The sequence below is a fragment of the Chenopodium quinoa genome, unplaced genomic scaffold (assembly GCF_001683475.1).
Source record: "Chenopodium quinoa cultivar QQ74 unplaced genomic scaffold, ASM168347v1, whole genome shotgun sequence".
Classification (NCBI taxonomy): Eukaryota; Viridiplantae; Streptophyta; class Magnoliopsida; order Caryophyllales; family Amaranthaceae; genus Chenopodium; species Chenopodium quinoa.
This window is the reverse complement of record NW_018743697.1, coordinates 4,488,508-4,508,588: the sequence shown is the minus strand read 5'-3', so window position 1 is coordinate 4,508,588 and position 20,081 is coordinate 4,488,508. Positions and strand designations below refer to the sequence as shown.

Genomic DNA, 20,081 nt, shown 5'->3' with positions numbered 1-20,081 from the left:
ATGCATTATTTTAGTTTCTTATTACTTTAATTTTGCGTTTATTATTAGTCCAACAAAGACAAATGGAAAAATATATAATTCATTCATGATATCCAATTGTCTTCTTATGTGTTCTTTATAGTCCAACAAAGACGATCTGAAAAGTATTCATTTCATGCAACATATTTTATTTTTTTTTCTTGATTCTTATATTATAAATACCTTCATACATATCAACATCTACTTCCATAACATAAAACCACAAAACAATCAACAAAAAAACACTTCAACTCCACAAACTAATCATATAACCAATGGAGGGTTTAGAGGCACCAACTTGGGCAGCCTACGCAGTTGCATGGCTAGTAATTCTAGCCATAGTACTCCTTACCAACCACATTACCCGTCAAAAACTTAACCTACCACCAGGCCCGAAACCATGGCCCGTTATCGGGAACTTCAATCTCATAGGGCCCCTTCCCCATTGTTCCCTCCATGAGCTCTCTAAGAAATATGGAGATATAATGATGCTCCAATTTGGGTCAGTCTCGGTGTTAGTAGGGTCATCAGTGGAAATGGCAAAAACTTTCCTAAGAATGCATGATAAAGCCTTTGCCGGAAGGCCTCAAAATGCTGCAGGAAAGTACACAGCCTATAACTACTCCGATATAACTTGGTCTCAATATGATCCATACTGGCGCCAAGCACGAAAAATGTGCTCGTTGGAGCTTTTTAGCCTTAAGAGGCTAGATTCATATGAGTACATACGCGTAGAAGAGCTTAAGGCCATGTTAAGAGGCATATTTAACACTAAGGGTGAGCCCATAGTGTTAAAAGATCACCTCTTTGTTATGAACCTACATGTGATTAGTAGGATGGTGTTAGGGAAAAAGTACTTGGAAAAAAGTAATGAAGAGACATCAATGATAACACTTAAAGAATTTAAATTGATGCTTGATGAATTGTTCTTGTTAAATGGGGTGTTTAATATTGGGGATTGGATCCCCTTGTTTAAGTACATTGATGTGTATGGTTATGTGAAAAGAATGAAGATTTCGGCCAAGACACTTGATAGGTTTATGGAGCATGTTTTGGATGAACATAATGCTAGAAGGGAAAAAGAAAAGGAGAATTGGGAGCCTAAAGATATGGTGGATGTATTGTTACAACTTGCTGATGATCCTAATAATGAAGTTAAGCTTGGAAGAGTTGGAGTCAAGGCATTTTGCCAGGTAATTTATCTAATTTTAGTTTTATCAAGTAATTTAATCTCATTTTTGTATTTTCTCTTTACACATAATTAATGTTCCTATGAGATGTAAAATCTAGTATATACTAATATTAGATCTTACACAATAATGAATTGCAGGATTTGATTGCCGGAGGTGCAGAGAGTTCAACAATAACAGTGGAATGGGCAATTGCTGAACTCATAAGAAGACCAGACATCATTGAAAAGGCATCAGAAGAGTTAGACCGCGTGATTGGAAAGGAAAGATGGGTGCAAGAGAAAGACTTGCAAAACTTACCTTACATTCGCGCAATAGTAAAAGAAACAATGAGATTGCACCCAGTGGCACCTTTGCTGGTGCCTCGCTTAGCTAGGGAACAAGTTAAAATCAAAGGCTATGACATCCCTAAACATACCATTGTGTTTGTAAACACTTTCTCCATACAAAGAGACCCTACGCTTTATGAAAGGCCAAACGAGTTTTGGCCAGATAGATTTATTGGAAATGATATTGATGTCAAAGGTCACGATTTCGAGTTGTTGCCTTTCGGGTCAGGAAGAAGGATGTGCCCGGGATATAACCTTGGCCTTAAAGTTATTGAATCAAGTTTGGCTAATCTTCTTCAAGGTTTTGCATGGAAATTGCCTGAGGATATGAAGGCCCAATATTTGGCTATGGAAGAGATTTATGGTGCTTCAGAGCCTAAGAAGATTCCTTCTTGTACCGAGCCTCGACTTCCTCATCATATGTATCAGTGATCATCTTAAGTTTCAGTGAACATATATAGCATAAACGAACTTGACATTTCAAGTTTTGGGCTTTGTGGTAATAATCCAAGACTTTTCGTTTTCTTGTTTTTATTAACCTAAGTATGTATGTTACATGTGATATTAGAATAATATTCAAGTTTAATTTTTTATCAAAAAGTATAATATTCAAGGCAAAAGCTAATGAGCGCCTCCGAGGCATTAGATAAGAGAATTAAAGTGCAAATATTAGAGTAAAATTAACATTAATTACACCGAACGACGCGTGATTTTGTCATGAAATCCTAACTTAATACCATTTCAACCAATATAATTTATTCTTATCTAACGTCCCGGGGCGCTCGTTAGCAAGATCCTAATTGAAAACATGTATGAAAACTTTGAAGGAGCAGAAAATAATGATTTCATTAAATTAAAATATTTTAGTGCAGTTATATAGCACTTCCTCCGTTCTATTAATATTGCAATAATGAGGAAATTACGCATCCCTATGAACATTTTATATGCAAAATATCTATAAATGTGTAAGAGTAAAAATTATAAAAAATTGAGATCGTGAAAGTATTTTATGAGACGAATCCAACAAGATCCCACATGACTATATTTTGCTTAACGTATAAATCATATTATATAGTCAAACAAGAGTGCTGAATAGTGCAAAAAGTCCATTGTTGCAATATTAACAAAACGGAGGAAGTATTTGTTTAGACCCAAGTGGTGATATGTTTGTTTAGAGGTCAACCAATATTTCAACCAATATTATTGACACGGGAAATAAATTGATTTCAATTGTCAGTACCTTTCATGTTATTGAAATAAATTGTTTAGACCCGGGGTCTAACGTACCTTTCATGTTATTGAAATCAATTTATTTCCCGTGATGTTGTTGCAATTTATTTCAACCAATATAATTTATCCTTATCTAACACCTTTCAATTTGTGTTAGGCTAGATTAGAGGTCAACCAAATCGTTTGTCATGTTGCTTGGGCTTGGCCATATCATTCACATGAAAGCAATATATTAATAATAATTATTATATATAATGAAAGAATAATAAAAGATGAAGATTAATGACATGCATAGTAGTACTTTGAATATTATATTGAGCTGAGTTCAGGTGGTACCAGCAATAGTATCCAAATTCACATGGCAAGAGAGATGCATGATGAGGTTGAGGTGGTAGAGTCATGGTAATATTTCTCTTCATGTATAGTTCATTCAAGAGATTTTCCTTGTCCTCTCTATCAGCTGAATAATCCCCTTTTAATTTTCTTACTTATTACTAAAGTAAAATTCAACTAAGAGTGTAACTAGTCTAGTAACAAGAAGTCAAGAGGTGGCAATTGTGGCATGCATATATGACTATTAATTGACTATGTGATGAGCTTTATGCCCAGTCGCATATGAGTAATAATATAACATATATATTAGGTGCCAATTTTGAAAGGTTTTGACCTTGTCAAAGATAACATAAAAGGTATTGAATAACCAAATTGTTTTCAATGCAAAACATTAATTTAAGGTCTCGTTTAATTGACACGGTAAATAAATTGATTTTAATAACATGAAAGGTACTGAATAACCAAATTGATTTCAATAAAATGAAAAATACTGAATAACCAAATTAATTTCAATGCACTTTTCATTATACACTTCGGTGGATTTGTGTATAGTCTAAGCACACTGAAGATTGTCTTTCTAAGAAATTACTCTGTATTTGAAGAGCTCCAAATCAATCAACCCCTTTAAATAATGGGCACTCTCTTTTATATGGGATTATGAGAGTACCACATATATGTTACTTTGTTGGATATTAAAATATGGGTGCACGTGATCAAATATTTAATCTCTTCCATTAGATTAATACAATTGAAATTGCGCATTGTCAGATTTTTCACACATGATTTGTTGGTAAAGATGGACCGTCCCATCAACGACCACCCTTATTTTGGCAGTGTCATTTTTTGGTTGTTGATACAAATAATGTCACAACAAATAATTACGAGTATATAACACGTACTAGAAAATAGCCATATATATAGGCATTAAGGCATATAGCACATTAGCACATAGGTCCCTTAATCTACTTTGTGTGGAATCTTTGTAAATTTGCAAAATCACGTTGCTTGATAGGGCCCAAATGTTACTTGACCTACTTCCATGGAGATTGAGGCTCTTCAATAATCAATTCAATGCACAAGTACATTTCAATTTGGAAATTTTACTTTCACTTTCACTTTCTTTAATTTTCCCACTCCAAACTTGTCTTTTTATTACCTTTACTTTTCTCAATATCAAGTTATCATCATCAAAGTAATAAATTATAGAAATGAAGACTATCACAATAATCTTCTCAAGTGAGAGTGAGGAATAGCTCAAGTGGTTAGAGCTTCCCTCCCGGTTCCAAGAGATCATGGGATTGATTCTCACCCCCGCCCTTGTGACTCTCTAAGCACCAAAAAAAAAACAATAATCTTCTCAAGTTCATTCAATTTTATTAAAACCTTTTTTTCGTCATATATGATATTTTATTATGTATGACTTTTATATGGGTCGGTGTGGCGGGCTGGCTGGCCTTCATGAGGATTAATTCATTAGTATTATAGGAGTTATTGTTCAGTATTCCAAGGTTACTTCTACAGTGTTACAGGGAAAACTTATTCAGATTTATAGAGGTTACTTTATTGATTTACAACTAGTCATATGGTGTGATTAGCCTCATGGAAAAAAAAAAATTATTATTAATCTCTTTTCAAAATTTATTTATTTTAAAAATTTGCTTTACAGTATCACATCAAAGCCAATTTTTTTTCATTTTTTAAAGTATAAGTATAAATTAACAATAACTTATTGCATAAAATTTTACAAGAAAATAAGTGATGATTGAATTATGAGTCACTACCGCAATTTTCAGTTGCCTATAATTAAACAAGTACTCCCTATAACGTGTTTGATTGGCATTTCCTCTCAAGAAACCATCTCCAACACAACATATATACATAGTACTTTCCACTTTAAGCCAACTTCCCTCTTATACCTAGCGTCCTAGCCCGCAATAATAATGTTCTTTTGAATAAAATTATTACGTAAAATAACAATAACATAATTTTGAGATGGAGAGAGTAATACATAATACCTATAATATTAGCTGGTAATACTTTGGGAATGATGATATCCGATACCCTAATCAAAATTTGTTTACAATTTGATAAACATAGTGCACCAGAAGAAATCGTCATCAAAATAATTGAAAATTTGGACCATTTTAGAGCGTAGGGCTCGGGTGCCCACTGACAAAGGGGGAACCCAGTAATTGTCCATCAGAATATTTGCTAAAGGTCTAGTCTTGGTCAGTTACACAGTAATACTTTCGCCGTTTTATAATAATTACTCCGTAACACTAGTAGAATTTTAACTCTATGATTTTGTATTGCATCTGTATCAATTTAAGGGTATTATTGGCGATGTCTCAAATAGTTAGTTTGTACTTTTTTTGTTCTATTTAACTTGGCTTGTTTTGACTTTTATACCATTCATCGCTTCTCTTTTGATCATATTTTGTGAATTATAGGTAAGAAAAACATATACATGTAAGATATTGTAATTATTGTCTCAATAATTACTATCATAACATGCAACTTTTACAATTTTTACTAATGCAAAATTAAAGTATTAATGGGTAAAGTTCTGCAGTGGCAAGCATGATAAATGAAACAGGTTAAGTAAAAAAGAACATAGGAAATACTTGTTTAGTTTGATAATTATGTTCGGCTGTTTCATTTTAGTGTTTTGATAATCATCTTGAAAAATTCATAATTGAAAAAAGATATTCAACTATTGACAATTTAACTTTAAAACAAATACATAGTATATTATTTTTCATAAAACCAAAAAACAATAAGAGTTTGTCAAAGTTCAAAATTAAAGTGACTAAATTATTTATGATCATTATATTATGGGAACAAATAGTGTAACTAAATACTACGAGTAATAATCTCATATACATAGTATTAAAGTGAACTACAATATAATTTTTGTTGGTTAAAAAGGCACTATAAATGGATAGCTTAGATGATACGAGTACGACTTGTAACTTAATACAATACATTTATACATGTTGATCTCAAGTTCAAATCTAAGCATTTTTAATTGTCAAATTTGATACATGTTGTGAAGGTGACATGACATGATTATAGCGATAAAAAATGTATCATGTTTATATTAGTGTCATGTCATATTTATATGAATAGTGTAAAAATCAAACTGATTCTTTTAAATATATATAACACACGTTAAGGTACAAGATGAACCCTTTTTCTATGATTCTATCACAGAAATGAGAGCTAAGTGAGGAATCCAACCCCCAACAACGGGAGATGGAAGGAGAAACTAATCACTATCCTTTTATTCAAACACAAAGGAATTGAAGTTGTAATTTAAGTAGTGATTTGAATCTTCTAAGTTATACTAGTAACAGTAAAGAACGAAATTTAAGTCAAATAGGTTGGCAAATAATAATTTAAACTAGAAAATCACAACAAAGTTTCTCCTACTACCTATATCTTCGGGAAAAAAAAATAATAAAGCATTTACATTTCCCTCAACATTTTTTTTTTCATGAATGTTCTTTGAATATTCTCTTCTCTTCTCCTTTCCTCTTTTTTCTTTTTTTTTTTTTTCTTTTTTTTTTTTTTGTGGGTGTTGTTTTTGACAACAGTGTTCTTTGAATATTCATGTTTAGAAATAAAAACCAATTCTGTCTACAGTTTACTTAATGTTTATAATTTTCTAAGGCAGTGTTTAGTGTTTACTGTTTAGTCCTTGTATAGACGTCAAAAGTAAATCGATGAAAAAAATGAGTAAATACTCCGTAATAAACATTTTCTAGAATGATTTTTTTTTTCCTTTAGATTTTTTAGACGGAGAGATATTATGTGGGTCATTGTGGATATCTGTGATTGAATAATTTTTTTAAAAATACTTCATAGCAACATACTCTATTATATATTTTATGAGAGTGAAAGATAGCTCAAATGGTTAAAGCTTCTCTCCCAATTTTAAGAGATTTTGGGATCGAGTCTCATCATCGCCCTATTAGCCCTTGAGATAAGGAATTTCGATGGACCAACTACTTAGTCAAGTCTAATATGGGATACTCATTTAGACGGATTAATATTAATTAGCTTCTGTCTAGGCTATACAAAAGAAATTGCACATGAAATTTACAAAAAGGATGGACCACTGCCACACTTGTTTTCTTACTTCTAAAAACGTGAGTACTCTCTGTTTCTTACGGAATACTAAAATTTTACTTAAAAATAACACTTTAGTTCGGTTGTATTTATTAATGAACAAATCTGATCATTAATACATACAATACTTATTAGGTTATTACTTAGCATATGTTTAGCAGTTTAGCCTATACAAAAGAAATTGCACATGAAGTATTTACGGTGTGTTTGGATTGAAGGAAATGGAGGGAAAGGAAGGGAAGAGAAATGGAGAGATGAATTATCTTTCATTTGGATAGCAAATGAGGAAGGGAGGGAATTGGAGGGAAGAGAAATGAAATGATTAAATTGTAGGAAATTGATCCCTTCAACAATGGAGAGATTTAAAAGGAAAACTCACCATTCTTCCCTCCCCTCCTCTTCTCCTCCCTCCACTTCTTTTCCTTCCCCTTTCTTTACCAAACAAACTATTAGTGAATAATGAGCAAAATTTACACTTCGATTTCTAAAAGTTGATAATTTAATTTAAATTTATACATAGAGATAAATCTAACAAAAGATACTAGTGTATGGCCTTGTCATTTAAGGCCTTTTTGGTTCAACTTATTATTATTTGTTTAAAATAAATAAGTTCATATCTATTTTATGCTCTACCATAGTTTAGAAATTTTTTTCATGGTTGTAATGGAAAGTGAAAAATCAGAAAATCTTTCCCCAAACTAGTCAAATTGCTTTCCTTCAAAAAAACTAGTCAAAATTGCTCATTTGGAGTTGAACTATGTGGAAAAGGACTGTACAATTCCTTACTGACTTACTCGTGTATAACGAAAATGTCTGGCAATTACTTCGTATAACACAATGGCAAAAGTCCAAAACAATAGAGTGAAGTCTAACAACCACAACTTTATGCATGATTTCTTATTGGAAACAACTTTATGATGCATTACTATGTAACTTCTTTTTGCAATCTTTTTTCCATCATACTACCTCCGTTTTTTTAGTTGACATGTTTTGATTTTAACACTATTTATATTCCCCTTTAATCATGTTTTTTGCTTTATACATAATGAAAAATATAGTCATTTGATATTTTGTTAGATTCGTCACAATAAATATTTTAAATATATCAAATTTTCATAATTTTTGGTTATGTGTAACAAAAGATATTTGTGGTTGAATTTGTGCATTGATAAACGTGATTAAAGAAACAAGTCAACTAAAAAGAAACGGAGGAAGTACTATTATTATTTTGGAAAACCATTATTATATTAATATATTTATTTAAAAGTGCATTATTATATTACTTATATATACCCCTTACCATAATTGAGTTATGCCAAGCCAAATCCAACTTTCAATTCCAAGCCACAAGCCAAAACATATTACCTCAACCACCAACACAACCCAATTCACCAATGGAAGCACCAACTTGGGCCGCCTACGCGGCCGCATGGCTATTGGCCATAGCCTTAGTACTCCTTACCAACCACCTTCGCCGTCGTAAACTTAACCTACCACCAGGCCCAAACCCATGGCCCATCATAGGGAACTTCAACCTTATTGGGGCCCTCCCCCATCGTTCCATCCATGAGCTCTCTAAAAAATATGGGCCCATAATAAGGCTCAAATTTGGGTCAGTTCCGGTGGTAGTGGGCTCATCAATTGAAATGGCTAAACTTATTCTTAAAACTCATGATGTAATTTTTGCCGGGAGGCCTAAAACCTCGGCAGGAAAGTACACAACTTATAACTATTCCGATATAACATGGTCTCAATATGGTCCATATTGGCGCCAAGCGCGAAAAATGTGCTTGATGGAGCTTTTTAGCGTAAAAAGGCTCGAATCCTTCGAGTACATACGTGTAGAAGAGCTTAATTTAGTGTTAAATGACATATTTAACACTAACAACAAGCCAACGTTGTTAAAAGATCACCTTTCAACATTGAGCTTAAATGTGATTAGTAAGATGGTGTTAGGGAAAAAATACTTAGAAAGAAATAATAAAGAGAAAATGTTCATTACGCCCGAGGAATTCAAGATGATGCTTGATGAATTGTTCTTACTAAATGGAGTGTTGAACCTTGGGGATTGGATACCTTGTTTGAAGTACATTGATGTACAAGGTTATGTGAAGAGAATGAAGGTTTTGGGTATGAAATTTGATATGTTTATGGAGCATGTATTAGATGAACATAATGCTAGAAGAGAAAATGAGAAGGAAAATTGGGTGCCTAAAGATATGGTGGATGTTTTGTTACAACTTGCTGATGATCCTACTCTTGAAGTTAAGCTTGAGAGAGTTGGAGTCAAGGCATTCAGCCAGGTACGTCTTAATCTTAACTTTTCTTTTTTATTATTAGACAAAAGTACACCTGTGCTAATGAACGGAATATATTTTTACTTTATTTTGACATGGAAAGAGAGATATTATTTGATGTTGCACATGTAATGATGTGATAATGGAAACGATAAAGAACGTTATTGTACTCCGTGATAGAGTGACAGCAACTTTTTTGGTGGGGGGCTTACGGGTTAAGATGGAGCCAAATTTGTATTATTGGTCATGTAATTATGAGGGCTCTCTCGCGGTAGTTACTACTTCGTATATGACTATATATGTTACCATACACTTGATAAGGAGTAATATGTTTATTTTTACTTGCAACACTTTTAATTATACAATACAAGTTTATATACTACATCCGTTTCATATTATTTGAAACGATTTGACATAAAGTAGAGAGGAAAAATGTTTAATCGTTGCAAATAATATGAAACGGGGGTAGTACTAGCTTAACACATATAAAAACAAATGTATGTAACAATAATGTTTATTGACTTTAAATTGGTTAATCAATTAGTTTAAGTCTATATACTTATTGAATTTCAGGATCTAATTGCTGGAGGTACAGAGAGTTCAGCGGTAACAGTAGAGTGGGCAATTTCAGAACTCTTGAAAAAACCCGAAGTTATTGCCAAGGCAACAGAAGAACTCGACCGTGTGATAGGAAAAGAAAGATGGGTTAAAGAGAAAGATGTACCAAACTTACCCTACATTCGTGCAATAGCAAAAGAAACAATGAGGTTACACCCAGTGGCACCAATGCTCGTCCCTCGAATGGCAAGGGAGCATGTGAAAATCAAAGGCTACGATATTCCCAAGGGTTGTGTAGTGTTTGTGAATACTTTCACCATACAAAGAGACCCCGAAGTGTATGAAAATCCAGATGAATTTTTGCCCGAAAGATTCCTTGGAAATAATATAGATGTCAAAGGTCGCGATTTTGAGTTGTTGCCTTTTGGATCAGGAAGAAGGATGTGCCCTGGGTATAGCCTTGGCCTTAAGGTTATTGAGACGAGTTTGGCTAATCTTCTTCATGGATTTATTTGGAAATTGCCTAGTAACATGAAGCCTGAAGATTTGGATATGAAAGAAATTTATGGTCTCTCAAATCCTAAGAAGATCCCTCTTGTTGCATGCGCTGAACCTCGACTTCCTCATCATATGTATCATATGTGAACATTATGATTTCCTTGAACCTAAAAAATGATCGTTACTTAACTAGTGAGCTAAGGATTTTGATTTATTTGCACTTTTGCAGTGTTGTCTTAATTAAATCTTGGAGTTTAGTTTTACCTCTTGTGTGCTACTATTTAGTACTTCGTATAATGTCTTGAATAAGAGATGATTATTGTTTGATTTCCTACAAGTTAAGGTACTCAATTGATGTTTTGCTTGAAATAATTAATTATGGATTTGTAAGAGATATGATAAAATTATATACAAGCATATGTTTATCCAGTATATATATTACTAGCTAATCTAATTTTCATAACTTATTTTTGTGAGACAATCACTGTCTAAATATGAAAAACTTATAGAGACAGAGAGAGTATAAAATCTAAAATGCCATTAATTATTAATTTTTATGAGTAACAAATTAAACTTGCATAAACATCACTTATTTTAGAGTAAAAATTATTTTCTTATAATTTTATATACTAATACTCCATACAATAGCGAGGATAATTGTAAATGTAGTATTTACGATGACAATAATTATTATTTTATCTCATTTGTAGTTTGTATTATCCAAACATCTCACTAGAAACAAAAACAAATAGTTGCTGTTATCTAGAGTCGTTAACAATTTGCATGGGCTTGCCTAACGCGATAGAGTATGTCGCTGTTAAATTAGTTGATGATCCATAATTATGCGATTTGGGAAAATGAATGAACATATTAAATGATACTGCAAATTGATAACCAATCTTGAGTTTCTGTAGACTGTTGTAGGAGTTATTAGCTGTTGGCCTAGGCTCATTGCAAGTTGCACATGACTAATTGTCAGTAATTGACTAATATACAAGAGGGTCTTTTGATCCCACATTTCCTTAACTAATTTGGATGGGAAAACTTAAAGGATATGTTTGGTAATTAACGAGTAGACAATGAGTAGTTGATGATTAAATTTGATTCCGTACGTTGTTGTTTCAGAAAAGAAAAAAAAAAATCGTTGAGTAATTTAACTAGCTAATTACATTCAATATCTTAATTAGGTGTTATTTATACAAAATCGTTGGATAAAAATAATCCCATGTTAGACCATCTCAAATGGTGCCTAGACTCAGTTAAGTACTACCTATGTTTGTTGAAAGATAAGAGTATATACTAAAAGTATTAATCCAACTAAAAAAATAATAAATTCAACCAAATTTAAAATAAATTACCCACCACCACCAGCACCACCTAGTTGTACATAAACCACCGACCAGGCCACCACCACCACGTACCATCACCTACCACTGAACCCAGAAACCCAACACCGACGACCCCCGAACCCTGCAACCCAAGCACCGACGAATGAACCCAACAACTACCGAACCTAGCACTGTCGAACCCACTAACCTACAAATCTAGCAACCACTGCACCAAACCACGACCCCACCTAACTCACCGATCTCAGCGATGACCACACCAAACCCACCGCAACAACCCACCAAATCACGTACCCATCAAACCCACCGATCTAAAATACGGCGAACTAAACCCACCAATCTCTTCCACGAGCCCACGACCCACCAAACCCACCGATCTAAGCCATAACCCACCGACCTCAGCTAACCAACGAAACCCGACGATCTGGAACACTGACGAACCCCAACGATCTGGAACACACCAAACACCGACGATGACGAACCACCGACAATCTTGAACTACCAACGAACCCACACTTGGAACACCGACGAACCCACCTTGAGATTGGGGTTGGAGGAGGAGAGAGAAAAAAAAATTGGGGATGAGAGTAATTTAATTAATCTTGGGGTTTAATTTAATATAATTAGATTTATAGTTTAATAAGACTGATTAAAGAAAAAAAAAATAAGGGTAAAATGGTAAACTTAACCCCAAAAACCTACCATAAAAATGAAAGAAAAATAAAAGTTGCAAGTAATGTGAACCATCCAAAAATGGCAAAAGTTACGAGTACAAGAACCAAATTAAGGTAATATTAAAATACAAAATGAGTTGCTTTTCATACCCAATGGTGATACTCAACCAACTTCTCAATTTAGTAACTCATGTGACATATAATTTTCCAATGGTGAGACTCTATTAAGTACTACCTATATATTAATTCATTATAGCCTACTATATCATTTTTTTTTTTTGTGAGAGATTGTTGTGACTAGAAATTAAATAAATAAAAAATAATTACACCCCCATTTTTAAATACTTGCTCCATATCTCCATGCGTGAAGTTTTAAGATAATTTAACGTAATAAAACATGGAGGTGGTGGGGTAGGGAGAATAATAAAAAATTATATATAAAAAAAAAACAAAAGTAGTTAAGAAAATTGGAGGAGAGAGAATATAAAATTAATAAAATATGATTTATGGTTGGTCCATTAGGTGAGAGAAATGAATTAAAAATTATAAAAACTTTCCAAATAAGGAAATAGAGCAAGTATTTAAAAACGGTCGGAAAAGGAAAATACGGAGTATTTAAAAACAGAGGGAGTATAAATTTGATAAGGGTCCACATTTTTTGTCAACCGGTCAAAAATTATGTTTGGTAGTTGGCTTTTCCGCCAAAAGCTTATAAATAGTCAAAAAATATGTTTTGTATCATTTTCTATTGACTTTTGGCTTGTTGACACACTTTATCACTAATATACAGTAACGAACATTAATAATTTTACCAAACACATTTGTAAATAGTTGGTTTAAACAACTAACTTTAAAAGTCCATCCATACAGTTAATACTTCAAGATAATAAAAAAAAACCCAAGCAAACAAGCCAATAACCAACCGTCAATTGCCAAACAACCCCTAAAAGTGTTAGAAGTTAGACAGATCAGCACAACCAATTAATTATTCATTCAATAAGCTCCTTTTTTCTTAACAAAGAATAAGCTCTTATAAGACAACATAGTGAATTTACATAGTCAATCTTCTAAGTTAATCAAATAAGCTTTTATTTTATCCTAAAAACTCTTTACTACACAATTGTTTGTTGGAAATCCAGTAGCATAATTGGCTAAAATTTTAAGATTGAATCAAAACTTGAGATATAATCTTGTCCTAGATTATTTGTTTGTTGTCGCTCTCTACAACTTACTAGAAAAGAAATATATATATAACAATTTACTTAAAGTTGATATGTAGCTTCATGATATTTTACAAGAACCCAATCTACTCATGAGTCTTGTCTTGGTCAATCACCAATAATACTCCACAAAGTAAGTAGTAGCACTAGCTAGTAGTTGCTCCGATATCTCAAAGTATTTACACATGAGATTCGTGGGAAACTTCACTTTGCTAAAATTTGAGAATTTTAAGCAAAACAGTCCGCAACAAAACATTGGTCAAGTACGTGGGTAAGACAATTCAAAGAACCAAGTCACGAAATAAGCCAAACACACACCTAACAAGTCCATGACATGAGGTCTCTCTCATAAACATATTTGAATTTGGATCTATAAATCAATTTTACAAGAACTCATTAAAGTCTTTGGAAATTCTTTCTAAAAGTAGTCAACAAACTTTATTATGTTAGGCCTCATTATGTTACATCAAACATGAAATTAATTATTCCGTCTAAAAAAAACATGAAATAATTCTTTTTTTTTTTAATATATATAAAAATATAAAAATATATATATATATGGAAATTTTGTCAGAAACCTCTTTTTAAAAACACTTTTTTGTGAAAAACCTCCTTATAAAAATATTTTGTGAGATCATACCTTAAACAAATTTTTTTTTACAAAATCATACCTTTGGACGGAAAACGGGGTCAAACCCCGTTTTCAGGCGTTGACTACCCACGTGCATCTCACGTGGTCAATGAAAACCCACCCAAGCAAATTTTCCCCCAAATTTTCCCTCGAAGTACTCTGTTCCTCTTCCTTCTTCTGTTTTTACCTCTCTTTCCAATTAAACCCAAATTATCCCCTTTCATTACTTCGATTTGTGTAAGGATCTTCAACTAAGCCAGGTAATTGTCGAAATTTGGAAATGGATTAATTTAAATTAGGGTTGATTATGAGTTATGGTTAATTCGAAAAACTAGGGTTCTTAAATTGAATCGTTCCTTAATTTTTTTTTTCTTTTTTTTTTTTGCAGCATGATTGAGGGGGGTCAGAAGTGTCGTTCTGGTACTTCTGTTGGTGTTAGGATGCCATGGAGTCATGAGTACCCGGAAGGAAGTTCAAGGACTGTAAATTTTACAATTTCGAGAGGATGTAATCATGGTTTAGAGGTGTAACTTGGTTGAGGGAGCTAGGGAGTAGAGGCGGAGGACTTAAGGCTTCTTTTTTGTTTTTGTGGTGTTTAGTTGTTACTCATTAAATCATTGAAGTTGTTGGTTGTCGGCATCTTGGTGTCTGTGGTGATGGTGAATTCGTGATTGACAGTTGCAAAGGTGGTGCTTGATATGGAGGGGGTGCTACTGGGAATTAAATACAAACAAACACACACAAAAGCAACGGCGGTTTAGCCTATGTACAAGTGATATTCGATCATTCGTATTTCAGTTCATCTTCGATTTTGATTTATTTAAAATTAACAAAAAAGTTGATGCTAAATCTAAAATAACAGTCTGGATTTTCCTGATTTTTTGCCAACCCTACTGACTGCTAAATAAGTACTTCAAAACTCTCATATATCTCTAACCATAGAGACCAACTGCCTTTAGTGGGTATAGAGGTTGCAATTACTTTCAGTGGGTAGATGAGGACATACTCGATTGGCAAAGGGATGTTACTAATAATCTTGTGGCTGAGAAGCATAGATTAACCACTGATGTGAGGTTGCAGCAGACAAAGATGGCTTGTTGTACTCATGAGAATAACATACTCATGGAACAAATCAATAGAATGGAGAAGAAGTACCAGGAAAACAAAGCTAAAAGTGACCAGTTAGGGGTAGTTTTTGGAGCATGTGTTGTGGTTTCTGTTGTTGTTAGTATTGTTGTTAAGTTGTTTATTTAGGTTGTTGTTTGGGCATCAATATATGCAAATTTAGGGAATTAATGCCATATATTTGGTTGTAATGTGTACTGGTATGACCTGCTTATGGGTTTATTAAATGAAATGCTATGCAATTATCATTTATAATGCAATATCTATCAAAATAGCAATAATATTTGCGATAATGCATGTTATAAATACGATCCAAAATAAGAGTAGTGTTTACAAAAGTGACATTGCAATTATCACACAGAAATTTCCTTAATGTCAAACTATTAAGGAATTAATTTCCCAAAAAAAAGCATGACAAAGAATGTCAAAATATTAAACCCTTGTTTTTTAAGATTGCTTGACAAAGTTACAGGATGCTTGTGAAGATTGCACGTTCTGACTGCTTGTAATCAAACTAGTCATTGATTTAGTTTTTTTTTTTACTTATTTGCTCCTCTGCTGGTTGTTGGATGTGAAGTTGAAGTCTTTTTTGCTGCTGCTCTTTTTGAAGCTGTTGTTGTGCTTGTTGCTGCTACCTTTGCTGCAGTTGCTGCCCTGGTAGAAGTAGTTGCTTTAGGTGCTGGTGGAGGTGCCTTTGCCTTTTTTGCAGTGGTGTTGGATGCAGTTGCTGATGCCCTAGTAGTTGATAGGGAATGACTGAGTTGAGTGGAATTTGCAGCAACCTGTTGTGACTGAGTAGTGGCATCACCTGACCTAGGTCTCCCACCCTTGTTGATTGGTTGTGGTTGTGTCACATTTTGGCACTTTGTTTTGTAGTGACCAAGACCACCACAATTAGAGTACTTGTTACTTCTCTTTGCTCTTTTCACCAACTGCTTCTCCTTATCTTCCCCGGCTTCTTTCACTCTTCTCTTTTTACTAGGCCTTCCAGGCATTATCCTATAAGGAGGGGGTAAAGGTTAGGGTAGAGGTTGCACATCCCACTGCTTGTACCCAGGCATTGCTCTGAATATGGGAGCATAAGTTGCAGCATAGGTGCTGACATGGTATGCAGGATGCACAAACTCCTCATGTGGCAACCTTCTCTTCACAATACAGGCAAGTGCATGCCAACATGGAATTCCCAACAAACTCCACCGAAAACACCCACACACCTTACTTTGCAAATTGACTACATAAGTATCATTTTCATCATCTACCTCAAATTCATATAAATCTGCCTGATTAACTCTCATATTAGACACCTTTAACAATCCATTTTCTATCATCTTATCTACAGATGGCATGATCTGGCCAGTAAAATTCTTCAAACCCTCTCTTTTTGCACAACATCTCTTCATGACATATCTCCTTATCCACTCCATAAGGGATATGATGGGTTTTGTTCTTGCCTCTCTCAAAACATTATTAAAGGATTCACAACAATTATTTTAAATCATACCAGACTGCTCACCACATAGTGGTGAATGCATGTCTTGACCAACTGCTCACTGGTATTGACTCTAAATATTTGTGTGCATCAATGTTTATGAGTTTGATAGCTTCCATTTGTTGCTGAAAATGATGCTGTGACATGAATGATATTAAATAACAGTGAGATAAATCATATTACACTTTAGTAATGTATGTTATGCTTGTACTCAAGAACTTACCTTAGTAGAGGCTCTTGCAGCCTTCCAAAAGTGTTCTCTATATATCTCCCCTGGGAATTTGGTTTTGAAGTTAGACCATATGTGTCTACAACAAAACCTTATATCTACATTTGGCACCACACTACTAAAAGCATCCAGCAACCCCTACATGTAAAATAAGACACATAGTTACAATTTAGGTTATTCTTATGAAAATAATTAAGGACAAAATTAAAAGGAATCAAACCTACCTTCTGTCTATCTGACATGTAGGTGAGGTTTTCATTCTCATGAACCCGTGTAATTGAATCAGCCACTGTTGCTATGTCTTGCACCAAGAGTTCCAAAAACCATTTCCAAGTTTCAGCATTTTCAGTCTCAACTACTGCCCAAGCGACTGGAAAAATGTTGTTATTTCCGTCTTTTCCAACTGCTGTTAATAAGATACCAGGAAAAGGACCTCTCAGATATGCCCCATCAACTCCCAAAATTGGCCTACACCCAACAATGAACCCTTCCTTACAAGGTTGTAGACACACATACATCATTTGGAACAATGGTGGGGGGTTCTCTATTCCTGTGACCTTAACAATAGTTGTGCTTCTAGGGTTGTATTTTTTAATAGCAGCTGCATAATCCCACACTTTTTTATACTCCTATGAAGCATCTCCAAACAACATTTTCAGTGCTATTTCCTTAGCATTATAGGCCTTATGATATTTTATCTCAGATTGTACTTCTCTGGTAGCCCTACTAATGAATGCTTTCATGCTCATACATGGGTCATCTCTCCAGTCCTCAAGGTATCTCTCTACTATGTACTTTGAGGAACTTGGGATTAACATGTTGATGACCACAAATGTGTTCTCCTCTAAAACTTTTAATTTGAAAAGTTTCCTCTCCTTTCAGTTTCTTGCAATGGACCTTAAATCTACACTTCCTCTTCTGATTACAGACACACTTGTATAGATTTCTACCTTTCTACCATGGACATGCACATCTCTTCGCACAGTATGCAGACACTCTCACATTTGAGTTATGTAGGTAGTAGTAATCATACCCATTTTCAATAGCATGATTTCTCAAAGCTTTTCTGAATACTAAATTGGATGGGAATTTCAGTCCAAATCTAAGTTCAATTTTTTTTTCTTAAAGTCTACTTCTGGGTTGAATATGGGGTACTCAGGTCTTCCCTCATGATCATATCCTAATTGAGGTTCATCCTCACAGTCACTATCATTTAAATCATGATTACGTTGCAACTGATCTCCCTCCTCCTCCACATTATCCTCTTCTTCATCCTCTCTATGGTATTCAACCACAATCAGTTTAGAACCACCTAAGCTCTCAATCACTCTTTCAGTTATACCAACACCAATATTTTCAGAAAACAGATCATCATCACCTATATCTTCAAAATCATCATCATTCAATACAACATCACTGTCATCATTCTCATCATTGTGACTAGGAAGAACCTCACCTCTCTCAGGTATGATCTCTAATCCCCCCCCTACTTTCACCCTCTTTGACCTCAGTCAAAGATTTCAGCTTGGGTTTTGTTTTGGAGAAAGTTGGGAGTTTTTCTGATCTAAGTGGATTTAGATCTGAATTGGATAAGGTACTGTTTTGAGGCAAAATAGGGGAGGTATAAGGGAAAGTAGATGTAGGGTTTGCAAGGGAATATTTTATTATTAGGGGCCCCACACTTTTTGAACTTGTCTCAACCAACTCACTACTTAACTCACCCCCCATTGCTGATTCCTCACCCCTTTTTGACTCACACAACACTGCTGAATTACTCCTTTGTGACTCCTCTGTGCTACAAGTCTCAGCAGCATAGTCTTTCTTAGGTTGCACCAAGTATAATATGTACCAACCATCACTTTATTTTGCTTCTAAGAACTCTGGTATGTCAGCATCAGTCAGTATTTGTTTTCTACCACTATATAAACTACACCCATGCTTCTTATACCAAATTTGCCCAACCTCAGCATACCCTAGCTCCCCAGTTATCCAGTTGTAGACACCTAAAAAGTCTCCCCAAAACCAAACCCGATGATGAATAACCTTTCACTGCCACTATTGGTCGGGTTCAGTATTTAATCCCGAGAGTGCTTAAAAAATCGTATTTGATTAAATTCAATTTTTGATTACTCCATGGATTAGTCTTGATGTTTGGTCAAAGCATAGTTTTAATTTCAGCCGAAACTTATTATTTAATTTTAGCCCAAACCTTTTTTTTTAATTTTACTGTTTTATTATTTATTTTGGCCCAAACTTTTTATTTATTTTAGCCCAAATAATAATAAAATCAGAAAATGGTCCGAAATTATCAATCGGCACTTAAAATGCTGAACGAAATTAGGGTTAAAAATGAATTTAGACAGAAAAGCGGACTGAAAATTCCCGCGTCACGGCAACAGTCCACCGTGTCACGGGAAACTTTCCCGTCTGACGGTGGGGTTCCCCGTGACACGGGAAACCTGCTGTGACACGGGAATTTCCGTGTCCTTTCCGCGTAAACCCTTAACGCGTTTTCTCCCTCGTTCACTAATTATTTCCCGCGTCACACAAAATGTGCACCGTGTTATGGGAATGTTTCCCGTCTGACGGTGGGATTTCCCGTGTCACGGTACACTTTTCCGTGTCGAGGGATACTTTTTAGGGTTTTTATCATTTTAGGGTTCCGTGTGTTCCCTCAGCACATTTTTTTCTATAAATACCCCCTCATTTCTGATGTACGGGGCATCAATTAATTCTCTATTTTTTCTCTCTCTTCTATGCTCTAGCCTAAACACTAGCCTACC

At 34.3% G+C, this 20,081-nt stretch overlaps 3 protein-coding genes across 3 annotated transcripts; 2 read left to right on the top strand and 1 right to left on the bottom strand.

Annotated features, from left to right (window-relative positions):
• Positions 1 to 136: 136 nt before the first annotated feature.
• On the top strand, positions 137 to 2,075 carry LOC110683976 (cytochrome P450 71A1-like). Its single transcript, XM_021860373.1, has 2 exons — positions 137 to 1,211; positions 1,349 to 2,075. The coding sequence occupies exons 1-2, from the start codon at positions 294 to 296 to the stop codon at positions 1,967 to 1,969; spliced, it is 1,539 nt and encodes a 512-aa protein (XP_021716065.1). The 5' UTR covers positions 137 to 293; the 3' UTR covers positions 1,970 to 2,075.
• Positions 2,076 to 8,536: 6,461 nt separating this feature from the next.
• On the top strand, positions 8,537 to 10,921 carry LOC110684388 (cytochrome P450 71A1-like). Its single transcript, XM_021860844.1, has 2 exons — positions 8,537 to 9,534; positions 10,102 to 10,921. The coding sequence occupies exons 1-2, from the start codon at positions 8,626 to 8,628 to the stop codon at positions 10,729 to 10,731; spliced, it is 1,539 nt and encodes a 512-aa protein (XP_021716536.1). The 5' UTR covers positions 8,537 to 8,625; the 3' UTR covers positions 10,732 to 10,921.
• A 4,948-nt stretch (positions 10,922 to 15,869) lies between these two features.
• On the bottom strand, positions 15,870 to 19,357 carry LOC110684387. The gene is made up of 3 exons (XM_021860843.1): positions 17,523 to 19,357; positions 17,293 to 17,436; positions 15,870 to 17,206 (listed from the first exon to the last, which is right to left on the bottom strand). Exons 1-3 carry the CDS (start codon positions 17,817 to 17,819, stop codon positions 17,090 to 17,092), a joined length of 558 nt encoding a protein of 185 aa, XP_021716535.1. The 5' UTR covers positions 17,820 to 19,357; the 3' UTR covers positions 15,870 to 17,089.
• Positions 19,358 to 20,081: the final 724 nt, after the last annotated feature.

Excerpts from the sequence above, each read along its gene's own strand:
- LOC110684388 (XM_021860844.1), top strand. The coding sequence starts at position 8,626 with ATGGAAGCACCAACTTGGGCCGCCTACGCGGCCGCATGGCTATTGGCC. Across the intron at positions 9,535-10,101 it reads GAGTCAAGGCATTCAGCCAG|GATCTAATTGCTGGAGGTAC; the intron begins GTACGTCTTAAT and ends ATTGAATTTCAG.
- LOC110684387 (XM_021860843.1), bottom strand. The coding sequence starts at position 17,819 with ATGATGTATGTGTGTCTACAACCTTGTAAGGAAGGGTTCATTGTTGGG. Across the intron at positions 17,437-17,522 it reads ACATGTCAGATAGACAGAAG|GGGTTGCTGGATGCTTTTAG; the intron begins GTAGGTTTGATT and ends TTTTACATGTAG. Across the intron at positions 17,207-17,292 it reads CTGCAAGAGCCTCTACTAAG|CATCATTTTCAGCAACAAAT; the intron begins GTAAGTTCTTGA and ends TTCATGTCACAG.
- LOC110683976 (XM_021860373.1), top strand. The coding sequence starts at position 294 with ATGGAGGGTTTAGAGGCACCAACTTGGGCAGCCTACGCAGTTGCATGG. Across the intron at positions 1,212-1,348 it reads GAGTCAAGGCATTTTGCCAG|GATTTGATTGCCGGAGGTGC; the intron begins GTAATTTATCTA and ends AATGAATTGCAG.